Genomic DNA, 20,182 nt, shown 5'->3' with positions numbered 1-20,182 from the left:
ACCTCTCAGTGTGATCTGTGGCTAATGCCCCACATGGTGGGCACTGCCGGCCTCTCAGTGTGATCTGCTGCTATTGCCGCACATGGTGGGCACTGCCGGCCTCTGTGGCACTAGTGTGATCTGCTGCTATAGCCCCACATGGTGGGCACTGCCGGCCTCTCAGTGTGATCTGCTGCTATTGCCGCACATGGTGGGCACTGCCAGCCTCTGTGGGCACACAGTATGTACAGTAGTTTCAGAAGTCATTTCTTGCTATCAGTGACAGCGATCTCATGGGCCACCTCTAAGGAATGGGAACAGCTGCCGCAGAACCTCCTGGTTACTCATGCAGGGTCCCCGGCGAGGGTCTCCGGTTTACCCTCCCCGCCCTGAGGAGTTTCTTGGCCGGTGTCCGGGGACACGAGGGGACGGTCCCCTGTAGGACCCGCCCGGGTTCCGGGGCCTCTGGAGTTGGAAGCCGCTGGGCTCCGGTACGTCGCCGCACGGTGCTGCCGGCGGGGAGACAGTGGGGCGCAGACTGTGGGGCGCAGGTGGAGACCGGGCGGGGAGGAGCCGGTGAGTAGCTGCCTGGGCGGCGTGTGCTCAGCCGGGACAACTTCTGTCCGACGCTGCTCTGTGCCGGAGAAGTTCGCACACTGTGCACAGCAGAGCCGGGCACTGCACGGCGGGGTGGGCGGGCACTAACCTTGGCACTAGCCCTGACCTGGGAAGGGAGATGGAGGTGCACATTGGACTCGGGGGGGTGTACAAGCAGCCGCCCGCCAAGATGATACGGGGAGCCTTTGAAAACCTCTTTTTGAGCGTCCGGGAGGCGCTGCAGGGTGACAGGAAGACCACCGCTCCACCTGAGCCGTGCCCCCCAGTGCCAGCCTGTGCCCGCCACACACACTCCGCCTGGAGCGAGCCCCCCGGAGAGTGGAGAGACGGTGCCCAGCCAGAGCCGGCCCTGAGCAGCTGCTCCACGGAGCTGAAGGAGATCCTGGGCGAGCAGGGAGGGATGCTGGCGCCCGAGGAGGGCAGCCCGGGGCTCGCCAAGGACAGCAGGTACCGCCTGACGCCCGAGGGCATCTCGGACAGCGCCAAGGAGATCTGCAAAGCCGTGTCCGTGTCCCTGGGGCTGAGCATGGAGGCGCTGGAGCAGCTGAGCGCGGAGTCCCAGCGGGGGGACTGCATGTTTGCCGCCGCGGACCCCCACAAGTGCCCGGTGGGCGAGGAAGACAAGTCTGAGAACTCATCCCCCCAGTACCGAGAAGGTGCCTTCAGGAGGGGCGGCCACAGCAACTTCTCGGCTGGCAAAGCCCCAGAGGATGGCACCGAGGACAAGGAGCCACCCTGCACCGAGCTGGCACTGCCCGAGGCCGGGGGCTACAGGAGCCGTGCCATGGAGCTGGCACCCAGCCTCACCCTGTACAAGCCTTCCACCTTCATGGAAGACAGCCCTGCCTACCCAGCCTACAGCTTCCAGATGGCACTCACTCCACATGGCAGGATCAAGGTGGAGAGCCCCATGGAGTTTGGTGGCAGTGCTTGGGGGGCTCCGGGCAGGTACGGGGAGATCTCCGGCTATGCCCACTGTGCTCCAGCTGGGAACTGGCACTCTCTCTTCGAGGAGGGTCAGGCGGCTGGGTCCTACACTGATGCCAGCCTGTACGGCTTCTCCAGAGGCCATGTGCCCCCCGGGGCGGACAGTGACTTCCCTCCGGACTCGTGGTACCCAGCCGCTGCCATGCTGAGCCGAGTGCCCTATGGCAGCCCCATGAAGAGTGAGATGAGCCCCTGGATGGAGGGCTACCACGGGGCATTCGGGGACATGAGGTGAGTGCGGTGGCCTGTATGCATTCATAAGATAGATGGAAGGTGGTCATTGTACCATGCTGAGACTTGTAGTGCTACATCCACTGTTCTGTGGTGAGACCCAGCTGCTACTCTCATTGTCCTCATGATGCCCGGCACAATGTCTGCAGCTGGGTGCTGCCACCTCTGTGGTGCGGGTAGCGGCAGCACTGGACGGCACCTGCCACAGCTTCACCACAGAGGTGACAGAGGCCACCGGCGCCTATTATCTCATGCCGCCATAGTGGTAGAGCATGGCGTCATATGGGGGTGTACTTTCTTTCTCAGTCATACAATCGCTCACCTGTTGAATATAAAGTTAAGACTAATGTGAAGCCTGGCAGCGCACCATGTCCATGGGGGGCATTCGGGGGCGAAGGCAGGTGGCTGTCAGTCCTCCGCGCCGTCCCCTGGGAAACGTCCGCACGCACCCGTTCACACCACTGCGTTATTGCAGCAACAGATTTCTGATATCTTTATAGTCTTTCAAAGAAGAAATGATTTAACTCCGACATCTCCAGCTGTATGTGCGGCTCAATCTGTCTGGTATAATAATATCACTCTGTATGAAATGTGAACACATCAGAGGCAGGAAACGCCAACAGGTATTCCCCAAAATCTGCAGCTACTGATATAAGAAGTCATTGCCATAACGTATGTATGGAGCATTACTACAGGGGGTTCACAGAAGAGGGGCGACCCTGCCGTCCGAGAGGGGGTGAGGTGGGGGCTAACAAGGGGCAGACTGTGCACCAGCGCCATGAGTGGGCTCCAGCGTTCTCTGCCCTCCCCAGTATATGCGCCCCTCAATAGTTCACCGCTCTAAGGTTTATTGCATTATTTATTTATTTATAAATTGCTTTATTTATTTTGCTCCTCGTGCAAAATATTATATTTGTAAAGACTTGTACTCAGGTGTTAGGTGTCTCTGGTAGAGTAAGTATAATCGCGTACTGGCAAAACGATTTATTCTTTCACCCCACGGCTATGGGATATTCTAGGTCTATCTATCTATCTATCTATCTATCTATCTATCTATCTATCTATCTATCTATCTATCTATCATCTATTTATCTATCTATCTATCTATCTATCTATCTATCTATCTATCTATCTATCATCTATCTATCTATCTATCTATCATCTATTTATCTATCTATCTATCTATCTATCTATCTATCTATCTATCTATCTATTATCTATCATCTATCTATCTATATCTATTATCTTTCTACCATCTATCTATCTATCTATCTATTATCTATCTATTATCTACCTATCATCTATCTATTATCTATGTATCTATTATCTATCTATCTAATATCTATTTGTCTGTTTATCTATTATCCATCATCTATCTATCTATGTATATATCTATCTAATATCTATCTATCTGTCTATCTATTATCTATGTCTTTTATCTATATAACTATTATCTATCTATCTATTTATCTATCTATGTAACTATTATCTATCTAATATTTATCTATCACTCTATTATCTATCTATCTATTTATCTATTATCTATCTATCTAATATTTATGTATCCATCTAATATCTATCTATCTATTATCTATCTATCTATCTAATATTTATCTATCTATCTATCTATCTATTATTTATCTATCACTCTATTATCTATCTATCTATCTATCTATCTATCTATCTATCTATCTATCTATCTATCTATCTATTATTTATCTATCACTCTATCTATCTATCTAATATCTATCTATCTAATATTTATCTATCTAATATTTATCTATCTATCTATCATCTATCCATGTGTTTATGAGTAGATATTGATCGCCCACATTATGGACAGTTGCTCACAAATAATCAGCGTGGCTAAAGGTTATTCTATCTTTTACCAGGGTAAGTCCAGGTCAGCTTCTCGCACTTCATCCCATGGCTGATACAGAGTATTTATATGTGAGCTGTCAGTGAAAAATGAAGGATGTTAAGTATTTAGGTTTTAGAGTAACTTTTCTGGCGCAATCAGTTTAGGATGTAGAAAATATCATCCATAATGCATTTACAGTTTCTCGTGTTGTCTTATTATTGTCTATACATTCTACCATTGCGTGCTAAATCCATGTGATGATGACCACTGGTATATGAAGCGACTTATTAAAGTCATAAATTACTTTCTAAGAGTGGATTATTATTTTTTTTTATGCTATTCTAGGAATTGCTATATTACCTATAAAACACATAGAAATGATCTGCCGGTGTGGTAAAGAACAGTAATAAGATGGTGATGAGAATGACGGTTTATCTGGATCAATAACCTGGGAAGAATAACACTTTCTCCACCTGAGGAAACGAGAAAGAGATGTAGAAAGATTGTATATGTAGAGCGGACACATAGTAGCGCCATAAAGGCGGCATACGTGACTACACGGCACAAGCCCATTTCCTTAGATATCGGATCCAGATCTGTAGAGGAAAAGAAGCCAACGGATCGTGATCTCGGCTCTAGTAGTAGGCTTTATTTCCTTCTAGTACATTCACCCCGTGACTGAGCCCAGCTGACCGCACTTTCATTGATTTAATGGTTCGTCCAAGTCCTTGTTAATGTTACGAGCGTCAGTAGAGTTGTGACCTGAGAGTAATGCCGGTGTCTCTGCCCCACACAGACTCACGGTTAATGCTTCCTATGTCTGCTCTCGGTCGTCTGCTCCTTTAACTGGCAGAGTGTGAGGGCCATGTGAACGTGGATCCAGTGGAATTTGTCCTTGTGTTGTTTGTATTTTCTTTGCTTTCTGATATTGAGGACGTGCATAATACATATTACTTTCAGGCACAGACATTTTTCACACCCGGCGCCAGCTTTGAAACGAAGCAAGTAATGTCGGAAAGTCATATAAAGTCATTTAAAGGGCTCGTCGTTCGCAGCAAGCAATACCATTTCTTGACCAAGAATGTGAAAAATCTAATAATCAAGTAATAAGTGTTATGAGAAAGTCAAGATCAGAGTTTCGATATTACGTCGGATCTCTCAAAGCTTTCCGTAGTGTTGGGCAGGTGGTTGCCGTCAGCAGAGAACGTTTATGCGCTCAACTTTCCTACTTCTCACTAGTTTATGGGGTTCATTCATTTGTGATGGAACCAAATCCCATTTGCACTTGGTTGTATCCATTTTCTGGTTGTGCGTTCTCTCTACTTTTATCTTTCTACTTCTGTAAAGCCGTTTATATAATTAATGACACAAAAGCATGAAATGTGTGTAATACCGAAGGATCCATATGTAATGGTCGCAAATATTGGTGACATTAATCTTCCAAGAAGAACATTCGGAATCTCTCATTTTCACTAACATTGAGACATTCATTGCATCTCATGTGGCAATCGAGCCGCCATACTAAGTGCTGTAGTTTTCTGTAGTGCCGCATCTTCAGCGTTCTGGTTAGAAAGTCCATTCAATAACTAAGCATTTATTTATTATTTGTGATTCACGTACAACTGATTTTTACATTTATCGTTCTGACTTAACATTTAACTGCTTTGACTACAATTCAAGGGGCCGTGATGTTTTTTTTTTACTGAAAAGTGCTTTTTGTAAATTGGTATAAGGATCACATCTATTAAGATGTGGAAGTGATGTGATCTGCTAAAAAAAATTATCAAAGAGTATTGTTGTTGATGCTCTCGTCATATCTTGGTTCACACGGATTTGTTTTTTTTAATTGTTCTCACTAAATGTACTGTATGTGTTGATCTTGTCTGCTAACGTGTTTGCAATCTGTTAGGGTGCGTGTCCACGGTCCTGATTGTCGGCACTTTTTTCCGCTCCGCCCAAAGCGCCGCCCCCCTTCTGTACGCACGGTGATTCCGGATGTGTTCATTGCACACATCTGGAATCGCCACACCCTATACATAGGACTGTGTTATTTACCTTGGGGCAACAGAGCGTCATAATGACAACCCAAAACATCCAAATGACCCCGATCAAAAGTTCACATACCCTATTTCTTAATACCATGTATTGCCCCCTCTAACATCAATGACAGCTTGAAGTCTTTTGTGGTAGTTGTGGATGAGGTTATGCTCTCAAATGGTAAAGCTGCTCACTCTTCTTGGCAAAAAGCCTTCAGTTCCTGTAAATTCCTGGGCTGCGTAGCATGAACTGCGCGCTTGAGATCTCCCTAGAGTGGCTCAATGATATTGAGGTCAGGAGACTGAGATGGCCACTCCAGGACCTTCACTTTGTTATGTTGTTGCCAGTGACAGGTCGACTTGGCCTTGTGGTTTGGATTACTGTCATGTTGGAACGTCCCAAGTACTTCCCATGCGCAGCTTTCAGACTGATGAGTGCAAATTTGCCTCCAGTATTTGCTGATAACGTGCTGCATTCATCTTTCCTTCAACTTTGACCAAGTTTCCTGTGCCTTTGTAGCTCACACATCCCCAAAATATCAGTGATCCACCTCCATGCTTTACAGTAGGAATGGTGTTCCTTTCATCATAGGCCTTGTTGATTTCTCTTCAAATCTAACGTTTATGGTTGTGGCCTAAAAGTTCAATTTTAGTCTCATCACTCCAAATTACCTTGTTCCAGAAGTTTTGAGGCTTGTCTCTGTGCTGTTTTGCATATTGCAGGCGATATACTTTGTGGCATTTGCGCTGTAATGGCTTTCTCCTGGTGACTCGACCATGCAGCCCATTTTTCTTCAAGTGCCTCCTTATTGTGCATCTTGAAACAGCTGCATCTCTAGCTTTCAGAGAGTCCTGTATTTCAGCTGATGTTGTTTGTGGGTTTTCCTTTGCATCCCAAACTACTTTCCTAGCAGTTGTGGATGACATTTTTGTTGGTCTACCTGACCGTGTCTTTTTCCAGAGCCCCTGATTTTCCAATTGTTAATCACAGTTTGAACACTGCTGACTAACATTATAAATTCCTTGGATATCTTTTTTTTATCCTTTTCCTGTTTTATACAGTTCAACTACCTTTTCCCGTAGATCTGTTGACAATTCTTTTGCTTTTTCCATGACTCACAATCCAGAAACATCAGTGGCTAGATGAAAGATGCAAGAGTCTGTCTGGATCCCAGAAAGTCACTCCACTTTTATGCACACACACTGGTTACAAGCAAACAGGACACAGGTAGGGATGTTACCTTTAGTTGCCATTCAAACCCATTTATGTCAACCTCTGTGCATGCTATCAGGCCAAAGTCACCAGGGTATGTAAACTTTTGATCAGGGTCATTTGGATGTTTTGGGTTGTCATTATGATTTGAAAAGAGAAAACACAGTAGTTTGACAATAAATGGCGTCTCCCAACCACTTGCCATGAGTGGAGAAAAAGTTTTGGTGTTATCATTCATATTCTCTGAAAAAAGGCCAAGAAAGCAAAAATTCTGCTGGGGTATGTGAACCTTTGAGCACAACTTTAGCAGATGGGTGCTATTCTAGTAGATGTGTGCAGATAAAGTAGATAGGTGCTAATGTAATAGATTTGGGCAGATATAGTAGCTGGGTGCTAATATACTACATAGGTGCTGCTATAGTAGCTGGGTGCGAATGTAGTAGATGGGTGCTGCTATAGTAGCTGGGTGTGAATGTAGTAGATGGGTGCTGCTATAGTAGCTGGGTGCGAATGTAGTAGATTGGTGCTGCTATAGTAGCTGGGTGCGAATGTAGTAGATGGGTGCTGCTATAGTAGCTGGGTGCTAGTGTAGTAGATGGGTGCTGCTATAGTAGCTGGGTACGAGTGTAGTAGATGGGTGCTGCTATAGTAGCTGGGTACGAGTGTAGTAGATGGGTGCTGCTATAGTAGCTGGGTACGAGAGTAGTAGATGGGTGCTGCTATTGTAGCTGGGTGCGAACGTAGTAGATGGGTGCTGCTATAGTAGCTGGGTGCGAGTGTAGTAGATGGGTGCTGCTATAGTAGCTGGGTGCGAACGTAGTAGATGGGTGCTGCTATAGTAGCTGGGTGCGAGTGTAGTAGATGGGTGCTGCTATAGTAGCTGGGTGCGAGTGTAGTAGATGGGTGCTGCTATAGTAGCTGGGTGCGAATGTGGTAGATGTGGGCAGATATAGTAGATGGTGCTAATTTCATGTACTTTACCAAACTAATGTCTTCTGTGTGAATGATCAGGTCCGTGAGTTGTCTCAGTAATATATTTGGAAACCCTGGTCTGATTTTGGGTAAGTGAAGGCTGTAATTCTCCCTGTATTTTATATATGTGTAAATGATGCTGGGAAGCTCTGGGGTCTCCCCTGAACCCTCCTCTGCTTGTGTGTAATCTGTTCACGTTGTGGACTCTACTACATATCATTAATAATACTGGGAAGAATCGATATTTTCCCCAGGGTGCGCTACTTTCAGAATTTATAAGGTTAGATACTGAATTTTACATTCACATTTTTCATCTAGGTAAATGTAACATATTTTTTTTAATGGCACCATGCTCCTTTGTAACTTTATATAGTATTTTCTCTCTCTGGTTATTTTATCTGGCGACAATGATGGATAAGTGCTGAGGTAATTTCTTGAGTCGTTCTTCAGCTAGTAACTAATCTAAATATATTCTTCATGTTCCTTAAATGCGTACCCGGTCCGTGGGATAATGTGTATATATATATACATGAGAGCTTGTCGAGCAGATAATGTGTAGCTCCTTACTGTACTGGAACAAGGGGACAGGAATGAACGGCAGGAATACCAATACTTTGTGCTAAATTATTTCCGCACCTATGTAATCTTGCCTGGGATATTTGATTCTTTGTGAATCATTAGTTCTCACTAAACCGTATAGATATCCTTAATAATGGAATTACAAGTGACTTTCAATTCCGGGACGGCATCAATCTTGGAATTCCATAAAGACATTCCTTTGATCGTTCTTTTATACTTTTCCAACATTTGGCCCTAAGTCGTTCACTACAAATGCAGAACAACGTGGCACAGTAAGCGTCTACCCCATCTTATTACTTTGAAGATATGAGAAGATACAGCAACGTGTCATGGGATATAAGGACGTGGCAAGATTAGGACCTATGTGAGTTATAGTAAGAAGTTCTGTAGGACACGGCTTTCAGGAGGTTTCTAACCTGTTTGGAGAAATCTTCATGGCTTGGTCTTTCTTCTTCATCGTCTCGCCCCATCACTATCGAATATGTTTTTTTTCCGTTCATTTTAGTCTGATTAGATTGTAGTCTTCACTTTTTATTGATCAGAATTTTGGAATTTTTCAGTAGGATTGTTCCAGCTGGTTGTGACCATAACGTAACCCACCAGTCTTTCTCACACTACGGTAACTCTATATTCACTCAGTGCTTGGCGTTATGATCCTTTCTAATATATTGTAAAATTATAACACTTTCTGGCGTTTGCTTAACATCATTCCTTCTAAAACTATTTGTTCTAAAATTTGTCTTAATGTAGTTCCTGAAGCCTACAGTTCTCCGGGCTGGCTATAACTCGGAAACACTTGTATATTGTAGGTTGTACAGTACATAGTTAATGTACTGTGCTCCCCGGGAGAGAATGCATAAATTACCTTAAATGTGTACAGCCATAAAGTACAGCTCCATCTTATCAGATATATTGCAGAACAGAAGAAGGAATTCCATCATGTAACAATTCTGGGTTTAAGTGTTATTAATAGCAGCTAAACAGCTTCAAAATAGTAGAAACAAAGGTTGTCGTTTCCATCCGTCAGCTCGGTGGAGAAGATCGTATGATAACCTATAGTCTTTCTAGGCTGAGGGAACTCAGGGTAATCACCATCAAACTGAAATTCATTAGTAACCTTCAATACTTGTGGATCAGTCCAGCTGCTAACGAGTGATTTCACGAAATGCTCCGGAATCACCATGACCTATCTGAGCCTAAAGAGTCACATGCAGCTCTCAGGTCTCTTTAATTATTCTCCTGACTCCTCAGCTCCATGCCAAGAACTCCATTCAGGGATATACTCTTGTGTTTTGGGCACAATGTGGACATGCAACGGATCTTTGATGTTCTCTTTCTGATTGTTCATCTCTTGGATCCATCTCTGCCTGCACACTTTGGTGGCGGAAGGTATAACGGCTGTTAAGTAGCTGCTGATTGGCTGCTCGTAGATTGTCCACCTTTGGGGGACACGTTTTAGTTTTTTACTAAATGCATTTATTTGGGGATAAGTAATTTTTGTGACTGGTTTTCATGACAAAGTTTGCACTGTTTGACTTTTATTGGTTGTTTGTTTCTCTGCATATTGAACTTTGATGTGATCCGAGGTCATAAATCAGCCAAGAGGAAAAGACAGCTCTACAAACTCTCGCAATTCTCGCGGTCAGAACGAACTCACAGTTAGATTCTCAGATAATTCATTCTGCAGCCAGCAATTATTTTATTTTCTATTTTACTCACTCAAATTGTGACACTAATTCACCATCACTGTCCCCGTTGGGGCTCACAATCTACATTCCCTATCAGTATGCCTTTGGAATGTGGGAGAAAACCGGAGAACCCAGAGGAAACCCACGCAAACACGGGGAGAACATACAAACTCTTTGCAGATGTTGTCCTTGGTGGGATTTGAACTCAGGACCCCAGCGCTGCAAGGCTGCAGTGCCAACCACTGAGCCACCGTACTGCATTACACAGAACAATACAAAATTCTATAACAAGCCAACGGAGCAAACTTTTTACTGGACCCCAAATGCAAAAATGATTTGTAACTCCAAATACATGCATTTAAGTAAAAAAACAAACAAATTGTCCCCAAAAGTGGACGACTCCTTTAAAGTGGATGTTCACTCCAGAAGATTCTTTTTATAAATGTTTTGAATGTCATGAAAAGAACTGTAATGTCACCAATCCCCCGTACCTACTTTTGGTCCCTCTTGACACAGAGAAAATGACTGCTCAGCCAATCACTTCCTCAGCAGCGGTCTTCCTTAGCCTGTGACTAGCTGCAGCTGGTCAAACATCCTTATGTCAAAATGTCAGAGCTGCAGCAGTAAGTTGAGACCTTGCAGCATCTGAACTGGAGCAGATGGGGATCTGTGAGGGGATTCATTTTTTTTTTACTTCTTTTAGTATATTAACTCATTCTAAGTCTTAATTTATTTTTTATATATGTGGTCGAACCCCCTAGGAACAGAGCAATATAGGATCATGCCTGTCATTTTTGCAGAGGATACACCGGGGAATATCATTCTAAGAATTACTTTCTGTCTTGTTATGTGCAATAGTAATTCTGTAATATTAAGATTTTGTTAGGCCGAATCTCCTATATATTTCTTACTTTCCCCCGAATGTTTTGACTTTAATTAGTGACTTCTGGATTTCTGGCTTCGTAGTTGCTTTGAAACTAATGTTCACTGCTCTTCTGTTAATTTTAGTATAAGTTCTGAAGTAGCGCGACATCTTTATGTCCCCCCCCCCAATGATTTGTGCTTTTCCACTACTTGCCCTGTAATCGTTTAACCCCTTTACCCCCAAGGGTGGTTTGCACGTTAATGACCGGGCCAATTTTTACAATTCTGACCACTGTCCCTTTATGAGGTTATAACTCTGGAACGCTTCAATGGATCCTGGTGATTCTGACATTGTTTTCTCGTGACATATTGTACTTCATGACAATGGTAAAAATTCTTTGATAGTACCTGCGTTTATTTGTGAAAAAAACGGAAATTTGGCGAAAATTATGAAAATTTCGCAATTTTCCAACTTTTAATTTTTATGCAATTAAATCACAGAGATATGTCACACAAAATACTTAATAAGTAACATTTCCCACATGTCTACTTTACATCAGCACAATTTTGGAACCAAAATTTTTTTTTGTTAGGGAGTTATAAGGGTTAAAAATTGACCAGCAATTTCTCATTTCTACAACACCATTTTATTTTAGGGACCACATCTCATTTGAAGTCATTTTGAGGGGTCTATATGATAGAAAATACCCAAGTGTGACACCATTCTAAAAACTACACCCCTCAAGGTGCTCAAAACCATATTCAAGAAGTTTATTAACCCTTCTGGTGCTTCACAGGAATTTTTTGAATGTTTAAATAAAAATGAACATTTAACTTTTTTTCACAAAAAATTTAATTCAGCTCCAATTTGTTTTATTTTACCAAGGGTAACAGGAGAAAATGGACCCCAAACATTGTTGTACAATTTGTCCTGAGTATGCCAATACCCCACATGTGGGGGTAAACCACTGTTTGGGCGGATGGGAGAGCTCGGAAGGGAAGGAGCGCCGTTTGACTTTTCAAAGCAAAATTGACAGGAATTGAGATAGAACGCCATGTTGCGTTTGAAGAGCCACTGATGTGCCTAAACATTGAAACCCCCCACAAATGACACCATTTTGGAAAGTAGACCCCCTAAGGGACTTATCTAGAGGTGTGGTGAGCACTTTGACCCACCAAGTGCTTCACAGAAGTTTATAATGTAGAACCGTAAAAATAAAAAATCATATTTTTTCACAAAAATGATCTTTTCGCCCCCAATTTTTTATTTTCCCAAGGGTAAAAGAAGAAATTGGACCCCAAAAGTTATTGTACAATTTGTCCTGAGTACGCTGATACCCCATATGTGGGGGTAAATCACTGTTTGGGCGGATGGGAGAGCTCGGAAGGGAAGGAGCGCCGTTTGACTTTTCAAAGCAAAATTGACAGGAATTGAGATAGAACGCGATGTTGCGTTTGAAGAGCCACTGATGTGCCTAAACATTGAAACCCCCCACAAATGACACCATTTTGGAAAGTAGACCCCCTAAGGAACTTATCTAGAGGTGTGGTGAGCACTTTGACCCACCAAGTGCTTCACAGAAGTTTATAATGCAGAGCCGTAAAAATAAAACAAAATTTTTTTCCCACAAAAATTATTTTTTTAGCCCCCAGTTTTGTATTTTCCTGAGGGTAACAGGAGAAATTGGACCCCAAAATTTGTTGCCCAATTTGTCCTGAGTGCGATGATACACCATATATGGGGGGAACCACTGTTTGGGCACATGGGAGGGCTCAGAAGGGAAGGAGTGCCATTTGAATGCAGACTTAGATGGAATGGTCTGCAGGTGTCACATTACGTTTGCAGAGCCCCTAATGTACCTAAACAGTAGAAACCCCCCACAAGTGACACCATTTTGGAAAGTAGACCCCCTTAGGAACTTATCTAGATGTGTGCTGAGCGCTTTGACCCACCAAGGGCTTCACAGAAGTATATAATGGAGAGCCGTAAAAATAAAACAAAAATTTTTTCCCACAAAAATTATTTTTTAGCCCCCAGTTTTGTATTTTCCCGAGGGTAACAGGAGAAATTCGACCCCACAATTTGTTGTCTAATTTGTCCTGAGTGCGCTGATACCCCATATGTGGGGGGGAACCACTGTTTGGGCGCATGGGAGGGCTCGGAAGGGAAGGAGCTCCATTTGGAATGAGGACATAGATGGAATGGTCTGCAGGTGTCACATTGCATTTGCAGAGCCCCTAATGTACCTAAACAGTAGAAACCTCCCACAAGTGACACCATTTTGGAAACTAGACCCCCTAAGGAACTCATCTAGATGTGTTGTGATAGCTTTGAACCCCCAAGTGTTTCACTACAGTTTGTAACGCAGAGCCGTGAAAATTAAAAAAAAAAATCTTTCCCCCCAAAATTATTTTTTAGCCCCCAGTTTTGTATTTTCCCGAGGGTAAGAGGAGAAATTCGACCCCAAAAGTTGTTGTCCAATTTGTCCTGAGTACGCTGATACCCCGTGTGTTGGGGTAAACCACCGTTTGAGCGCATGGCAGAGCTCGGAAGGGAAGGAGCGCCATTTGGAATGCAGACTTAGATGGAATGGTCTGCAGACGTCACATTGCGTTTGCAGAACCCCTAATGTACCTAAACAGTAGAAACCCCCCACAAGTGACCCCATATTGGAAACTAGACCCCCCAGGGAACTAATCTAGATGTGTTGTGAGAACTTTGAACCCCCAAGTGTTTCACTACAGTTTATTACGCAGAGCCGTGAAAATAAAAAATCTTTTTTTTCCCACAAAAAATATGTTTTAGCCCCGAGTTTTGTATTTTCCCAAGGGTAACAGGAGAAATTGGACCCCAAAAGTTGTTGTCCTATTTGTCCTGAGTACGCTGATACCCCATATGTTGGGGTAAACCCCTGTTTGGGCACACGGGAGAGCTCGGAAGGGAAGAAGCACTGTTTTACTTTTTCAACGCAGAATTGGCTGGAATTGAGATTGGACGCCATGTCGCGTTTGGAGAGCCCCTGATGTGCCTAAACAGTGGAAACCCCCCAATTATAACAAACCCTAATCCAAACACACCCCTAACCCTAATCCCAACGGTAACCCTAACCACACCTCTAACCCAGACACACCCCTAACCCTAATCCCAACCCTATTCCCAACCGTAAATGTAATCTAAACCCTAACTGTAACTTTAGCCCCAACCCAATCTGTAGCCCTAGCCCTAACCCTAGCCTTAACCCTAACCCTAGCCCTAACCCTAGCCCTAACCCTAGCCCTAACCCTAGCCCTAACCCTAGCCCTAACCCTAGCCCTAGCCCTAACCCTAGCCCTAACCCTAGCCCTAGCCCTAACCCTAACCCTAGCCCTAACCCTAGCCCTAACTCTAACCCTAGCCCTAATGGGAAAATGGAAATAAATACATTTTTTTAATTTTTCCCTAACTAAGGGGGTGATGAAGGGGGGTTTGATTTACTTTTAGAGCGGGTTTTTTAGCGGATTTTAATGATTGGAAGCCGTCACACACTGAAAGACGCTTTTTATTGCAAAAAATATTTTTTGCGTTACCACATTTTGAGAGCTATAATTTTTCTATATTTTGGTCCACAGAGTCATGTGAGGTCTTGTTTTTTGCGGGACGAGTTGAGGTTTTTATTGGTAACATTTTCGGGCACGTGACATTTTTTGATCGCTTTTTATTCCGATTTTTGTGAGGCAGAATGACCAAAAACCAGCTATTCATGAATTTCTTTTGGGGGAGGCGTTTATACCGTTCCGCGTTTGGAAAAATTGATAAAGCAGTTTTATTCTTCGGGTCAGTACGATTACAGCGACACCTCATTTATATCATTTTTTTATGTTTTGGCGCTTTTATACGATAAAAACTATTTTATAGAAAAAATAATTATTTTGGCATCGCTTTATTCTCAGGACTATAACTTTTTTATTTTTTTGCTGATGATGCTGTATGGCGGCTCGATTTTTGCGGGACAAGATGACGTTTTCAGCGGTACCATGGTTATTTATATCTGTCTTTTTGATCGCGTGTTATTCCACTTTTTGTTCGGCGGTATGATAATAAAGCGTTGTTTTTTGCCTCGTTTTTTTTTTTTTTCTTACGGTGTTTACTGAAGGGGTTAACTAGTGGGCCAGTTTTATAGGTCGGGCCGTTACGGACGCGGCGATACTAAATATGTGTACTTTTATTGTTTTTTTTTTTTTTATTTAGATAAAGAAATGTATTTATGGGAATAATATTTTTTTTTTTTTTCATTATTTTGGAATATTTTTTTTTAATTTTTTTTTACACATTTGAAAATTTTTTTTTTTACTTTTTTACTTTGTCCCAGGGGGGGACATCACAGATCAGTGATCTGACAGTTTGCACAGCACTCTGTCAGATCACTGATCTGACATGCAGCGCTGCAGCCTTCACAGTGCCTGCTCTGAGCAGGCTCTGTGAAGCCACCTCCCTCCCTGCAGGACCCGGATCCGCGGCCATCTTGGATCCGGGGCTTGAGCAGGGAGGGAGGGAGGTAAGACCCTCGCAGCAACGCGATCACATCGCGTTGCTGCGGGGGGCTCAGGGAAGCCCGCAGGGAGCTCCCTCCCTGCGCGGTGCTTCCCTGCACCGCCGGCACATCGCGATCATCTTTGATCGCGGTGTGCCAGGGGTTAATGTGCCGGGGGCGGTCCGTGACCGCTCCTGGCACATAGTGCCGGATGTCAGCTGCGATAGGCAGCTGACACCCGGCCGCGATCGGCGGCGCTCCCCCCGTGAGCGCCGCCGATCGCGCTGGACGTACTATCCCGTCCATGGTCATAGGGGCCCACCCCACATGGACGGGATAGTACGTCCGATGTCAGAAAGGGGTTAACATTGAGCTCCGAAATGATGACGCTAAACTGCAAACCATTTTTCACCTACGTGTAGAGGATAGAGTTGATGAATTCGCGTTGCAGACATTTTGTCGAATTTGTAATCTAAGATGGCCGAACGCTGACAAACTCGTCAGAAATGTCCCGTTTCCGACGTCCTGACCTTGAGTAATATATTTTGCAGCTTTAGATGTTTCACAACTGTTTTCGTGTCACCTGTTCCAGCTGCCATTCAATAGACACACTAAAATGAAGAACAAAACAAAGTTAAGTTTCACATCGAGATGGTTAATGACTTGAAATTCTACCCCTTTCCAGCATTTTTATAACATTTGGTTCTAGATCATTTATCTAAAGGGGCTAGAGTTACATGATGAAGTACGGTAACTCTTCATCATCAATTTGTAACAGATTGCGTGGAGTATACACAATACGAGTAAAAGAGATTAGGAAAAGAATAAAAGCGCAACACAATAAGAAGTGACAACGCTTAACAAACCGGCAGAAAATCATTACATGGATATCAAACCCCTCCGTAATACATTTGTACTTACGTTTGACTCTTTCACCTTCACGCATTTTATATTCTAAAAGTGATAACCTTTTACATTACGTAAATTGCAGGGCTGTTTGGGAATCACCTTTTTTACAGTGAGTCGTCGCCTTTGCAAAGTGTTACATTTAACACCGCATACATCATAAGCATTCCGTGCAGTGGGTGATAATGTTCTTCTAATTACCTTGGAACATCCATGAAACGAAAGGGCTGAACCGAGCCATTAGGAATCTGATTACTAAGAAAACAACCCAGCAGGACTACTGGTCCCTTTAGAAGGATACATTTTTCAGCAGATTATTTGAAACGTGTCTAGGAAACGGTTTTCCCCAACAAAGCTTTTCTGCAGGTTTGCCAAAGAGTACAAAGCGTGTCTCCTGCTGAATGATATTTTACTTGTAAATGAATAAAAAATGAATGAACAAAAATTATAGAAATAGGTGAATTCCCTAATAAGATCTCATTCTCATTTTTAAATCAATTATTTTAAATAAAAAATAATATTCTGCATTTTGTAACATTTCGCATAACAATGTGCAAACAGAAGAAATTAAATAATCATTGTCTATAAATATTCTACAATGAAAATATAATGTAATTGTTGTATGGTATTTGAAAAGCTAGATGAATCAAAACTCGTTGTGACCCTACACTGAGTGGACGTTGGCTGTCATTGAAAAGACGTAGCGTTGCATTACACGGAGACTTACCTACAGGCAATGTCCCACTGAGGTTCAGTACACTCCATGAGCTGTGCCTATGCCAACTAAAACCATCAAACCAGTACCCTGTGCTGCAATGAGGAGGGTCAACCAAGACTGCCGTCTGTAGGAAAGTCTCTGGTTTGGTTGGTATGAGATAGCGTTCATTCTTCTTGAAGACAGCTAACTTGCACATCCTGTACTCAAAAGGATGCCAATTTTCCTGACATTTTCTTAGTTGAATTTTATAGCAAAGCCATGGTCCAAAAACAGCTTACAATACAGTAAAGGGATCTCATTGTTAAATGTTATCGGTCAGGAGAAGGGTACAAAAAAATTCCAACACATTAAATATACCATCGAACACTGAAGACGGTCATCAAGAAGTGGCTTAAATTTGGCACTTGGCAATTTTTGAACAAAAAAACTGAAAAAAAGGCAACTTGGACATAATTTCACGCAAACCCCCCAAAATGGGCCCGACAAAATTGTTGGCACCCTCAACTTAATATTTGGATGTGTACCCTTTAGAATAAATAACTGCAATCAATAACTTCCTGTAACCATCAACAAGCTTATTACACCTCTCAACTGGAGTTTTCGACCATTCTTTTTGTAAACTGCTCCAGGTCTCTCATATTTGTAGGGTGCCTTCTCCCAACAGCAAAATTAAGCTCTATCCACAGGTGATCAATAGTATTTAGATCTGGAATTATTCCTGGCCATTTCAAGACTCTCCAGCACTTTGTTTCCATCCATTTCTGGGTCCTCCTTGAAGTATGTTTGGCGTTATTGTCCTGCTGAAAGACTTATAACCTTGGACGCATCACCAGAATTCTAACACTCGGTACTATATTGCAACCCAAAATCCTTTAGTAGTTTTCAGATTTCATGATACCTTGCACACAGTCGAGGCAACCGGTGCGAGAGGCAGCGAAACAACCCCAAAACATTTTAACATGAACCATAATTGATTGCAGGTACTGTGTTCTTTTCTTTGTAGACCTTATTCCATTTTTGGTAAACAGTAGAATGATGTGCTTTACCAAAAACTCTATCTTGGTCTCATCTGTCCCCAAGATGCTTTCTGTGAATGATTTTGGCTTACTCACATACAGTACAGACCAAAAGTTTGGACACACCTTATTTAAAATTTTTTCTGTATTTTCATGACTATGAAAATTGGACATTCACACTGAAGGCATCAAAACTATGAATTAACACATGTGGAATTATATACTTTAGCTTCAAGAGGTAGTCACCGGGAATGGTTTTCACTTCACAGGTTTGCCCTGTCAGGTTTAATAAGTGGTATTTATTGCCTTATAAATGGGGTTGGGACCATCAGTTGTGTTGTGCAGAAGTCTGGTGGATACACAGCTGATAGTCCTACTGAATAGACTGTTAGAATTTGTATTATGGCAAGAAAAAAAGCAGCTAAATAAAGAAAAACAAGTGTCCATCATTACTTTAAGAAATGAAGGTCACTCAGTCTGAAAAATTGGGAAAACTTTGAAAGTGTCCCCAAGTGCAGTGGCAAAATCCATCAAGCGCTACAAAGAAACTGGCTCACATGAGGGCCACCCCAGGAAAGGAAGACCAAGAGTCACCTCTGCTTCTGAGGAGAAGTTTATCCGAGTCAAAAGCCTCCGAAATCGCAGGTTAATTGGAGCTCAGATTAGAGACAATGTCAATGCCACACAGAGTTCCAGCAGCAGACACATCTCTACAACAACTGTTAAGAGGAGACTTTGTGCAGCAGGCCTTCATGGTAAAATAGCTGCTAGGAAACCACTGCTAAGGACAGGCAACAAGCAGAAGAGACTTGCTTGGGCTGAAGAACACAAGGAATGGACATTAGACCAGTGGAAATCTGTGCTTTGGTCTGATGAGTCCAAATTTGAGGTCTTTGGTTCCAACCACCGTGTCTTTGTGCGACGCAGAAAAGGTGAACAGATGGACTCTACATGCCTGGTTCCCACCGTGAAGCATGGAGGAGGAGGTGTGATGGTGTGGGGGTGCTTTGCTGGTGAGACTGTTGGGGATTTATTCAAATTTGAAGGCATACTGAACCAGCATGGCTACCACAGCATCTTGCAGTGGCATGCTATTCCATCCGGTTTGCGTTTAGTTGGACCATTATTTATTTTTCAACAGGACAGTGACCCCAAACACAATTCTAGGCTGTGTAAGGGCTATTTGACCAAGAAAAAGAGTGATGGGGTGCTACGCCAGATGACCTGGCCTCCGCATTCACCAGAACTGAATCTGTTATGATTAGGCAATTCAGTACCACAGTGAACATAGAGGTCAGAGCACATACAGTGATCTGACAATAATCCAAAAACATAGAACGAGCTCTGAGACGTGGGAACTCTGTTGACCGCAATCCCTAATCCTATCCAACAACACTAGAGGCAGCCGTGGATTGCGCCTAACGCTACCTATGCAACTCGGCACAGCCTGAGAAACTAGCTAGCCTGAAGATAGAAAATAAGCCTACCTTGCCTCAGAGAAATACCCCAAAGGAAAAGGCAGCCCCCCACATATAATGACTGTGAGTAAGATGAAAAGACAAACGTAGAGATGAAATAGATTTAGCAAAGTGAGGCCCGACTTTCTGAACAGAGCGAGGATAGGAAAGGTAACTTTGCGGTCAACACAAAACCCTAAAAACCACGCAAAGGGGGCAAAAAGACCCTCCGTACCGAACTAACGGCACGGAGGTACACCCTCTGCGTCCCAGAGCTTCCAGCAAATAAATAGATACGCTGGACAGAAGAAAAGCAAACAAAATAGCAAAGGAAAACTTAGCTATGCAGAGCAGCAGGCCACAGGAACGATCCAGGAGGAAAACAAGTCCAATACTGGAACATTGACAGGAAGCCAGGATCAAAGCACTAGGTGGAGTTAAGTAGAGCAGCACCTAACGACCTCACCACATCACCTGAGGGAGGAAACTCAGAAGCCGCAGTACCACTTCCCTCCACCAACGGAAGCTTACAGAGAGAATCAGCCG

General features: G+C 43.4%; 1 protein-coding gene across 1 annotated transcript in view; it reads left to right on the top strand.

The window, feature by feature from the left end:
• The first annotated feature begins 582 nt into the window (after positions 1–582).
• The window catches only part of AR (androgen receptor), a 427,211-nt gene continuing 407,611 nt past the window's right edge, over positions 583–20,182 (top strand). The window contains exon 1 of the mRNA XM_069747353.1: positions 583–1,815. Within this exon, the coding sequence (XP_069603454.1) occupies positions 716–1,815 (1,100 nt within the window). The 5' untranslated portion in view covers positions 583–715. The remainder of the gene's footprint in view (positions 1,816–20,182) is intronic.

This window comes from Ranitomeya imitator, chromosome 2 (genome assembly GCF_032444005.1).
Source record: "Ranitomeya imitator isolate aRanImi1 chromosome 2, aRanImi1.pri, whole genome shotgun sequence".
Classification (NCBI taxonomy): Eukaryota; Metazoa; Chordata; class Amphibia; order Anura; family Dendrobatidae; genus Ranitomeya; species Ranitomeya imitator.
Note: the sequence above shows the minus strand (reverse complement) of the source record. Positions and strands in the feature narration are given on the sequence as shown.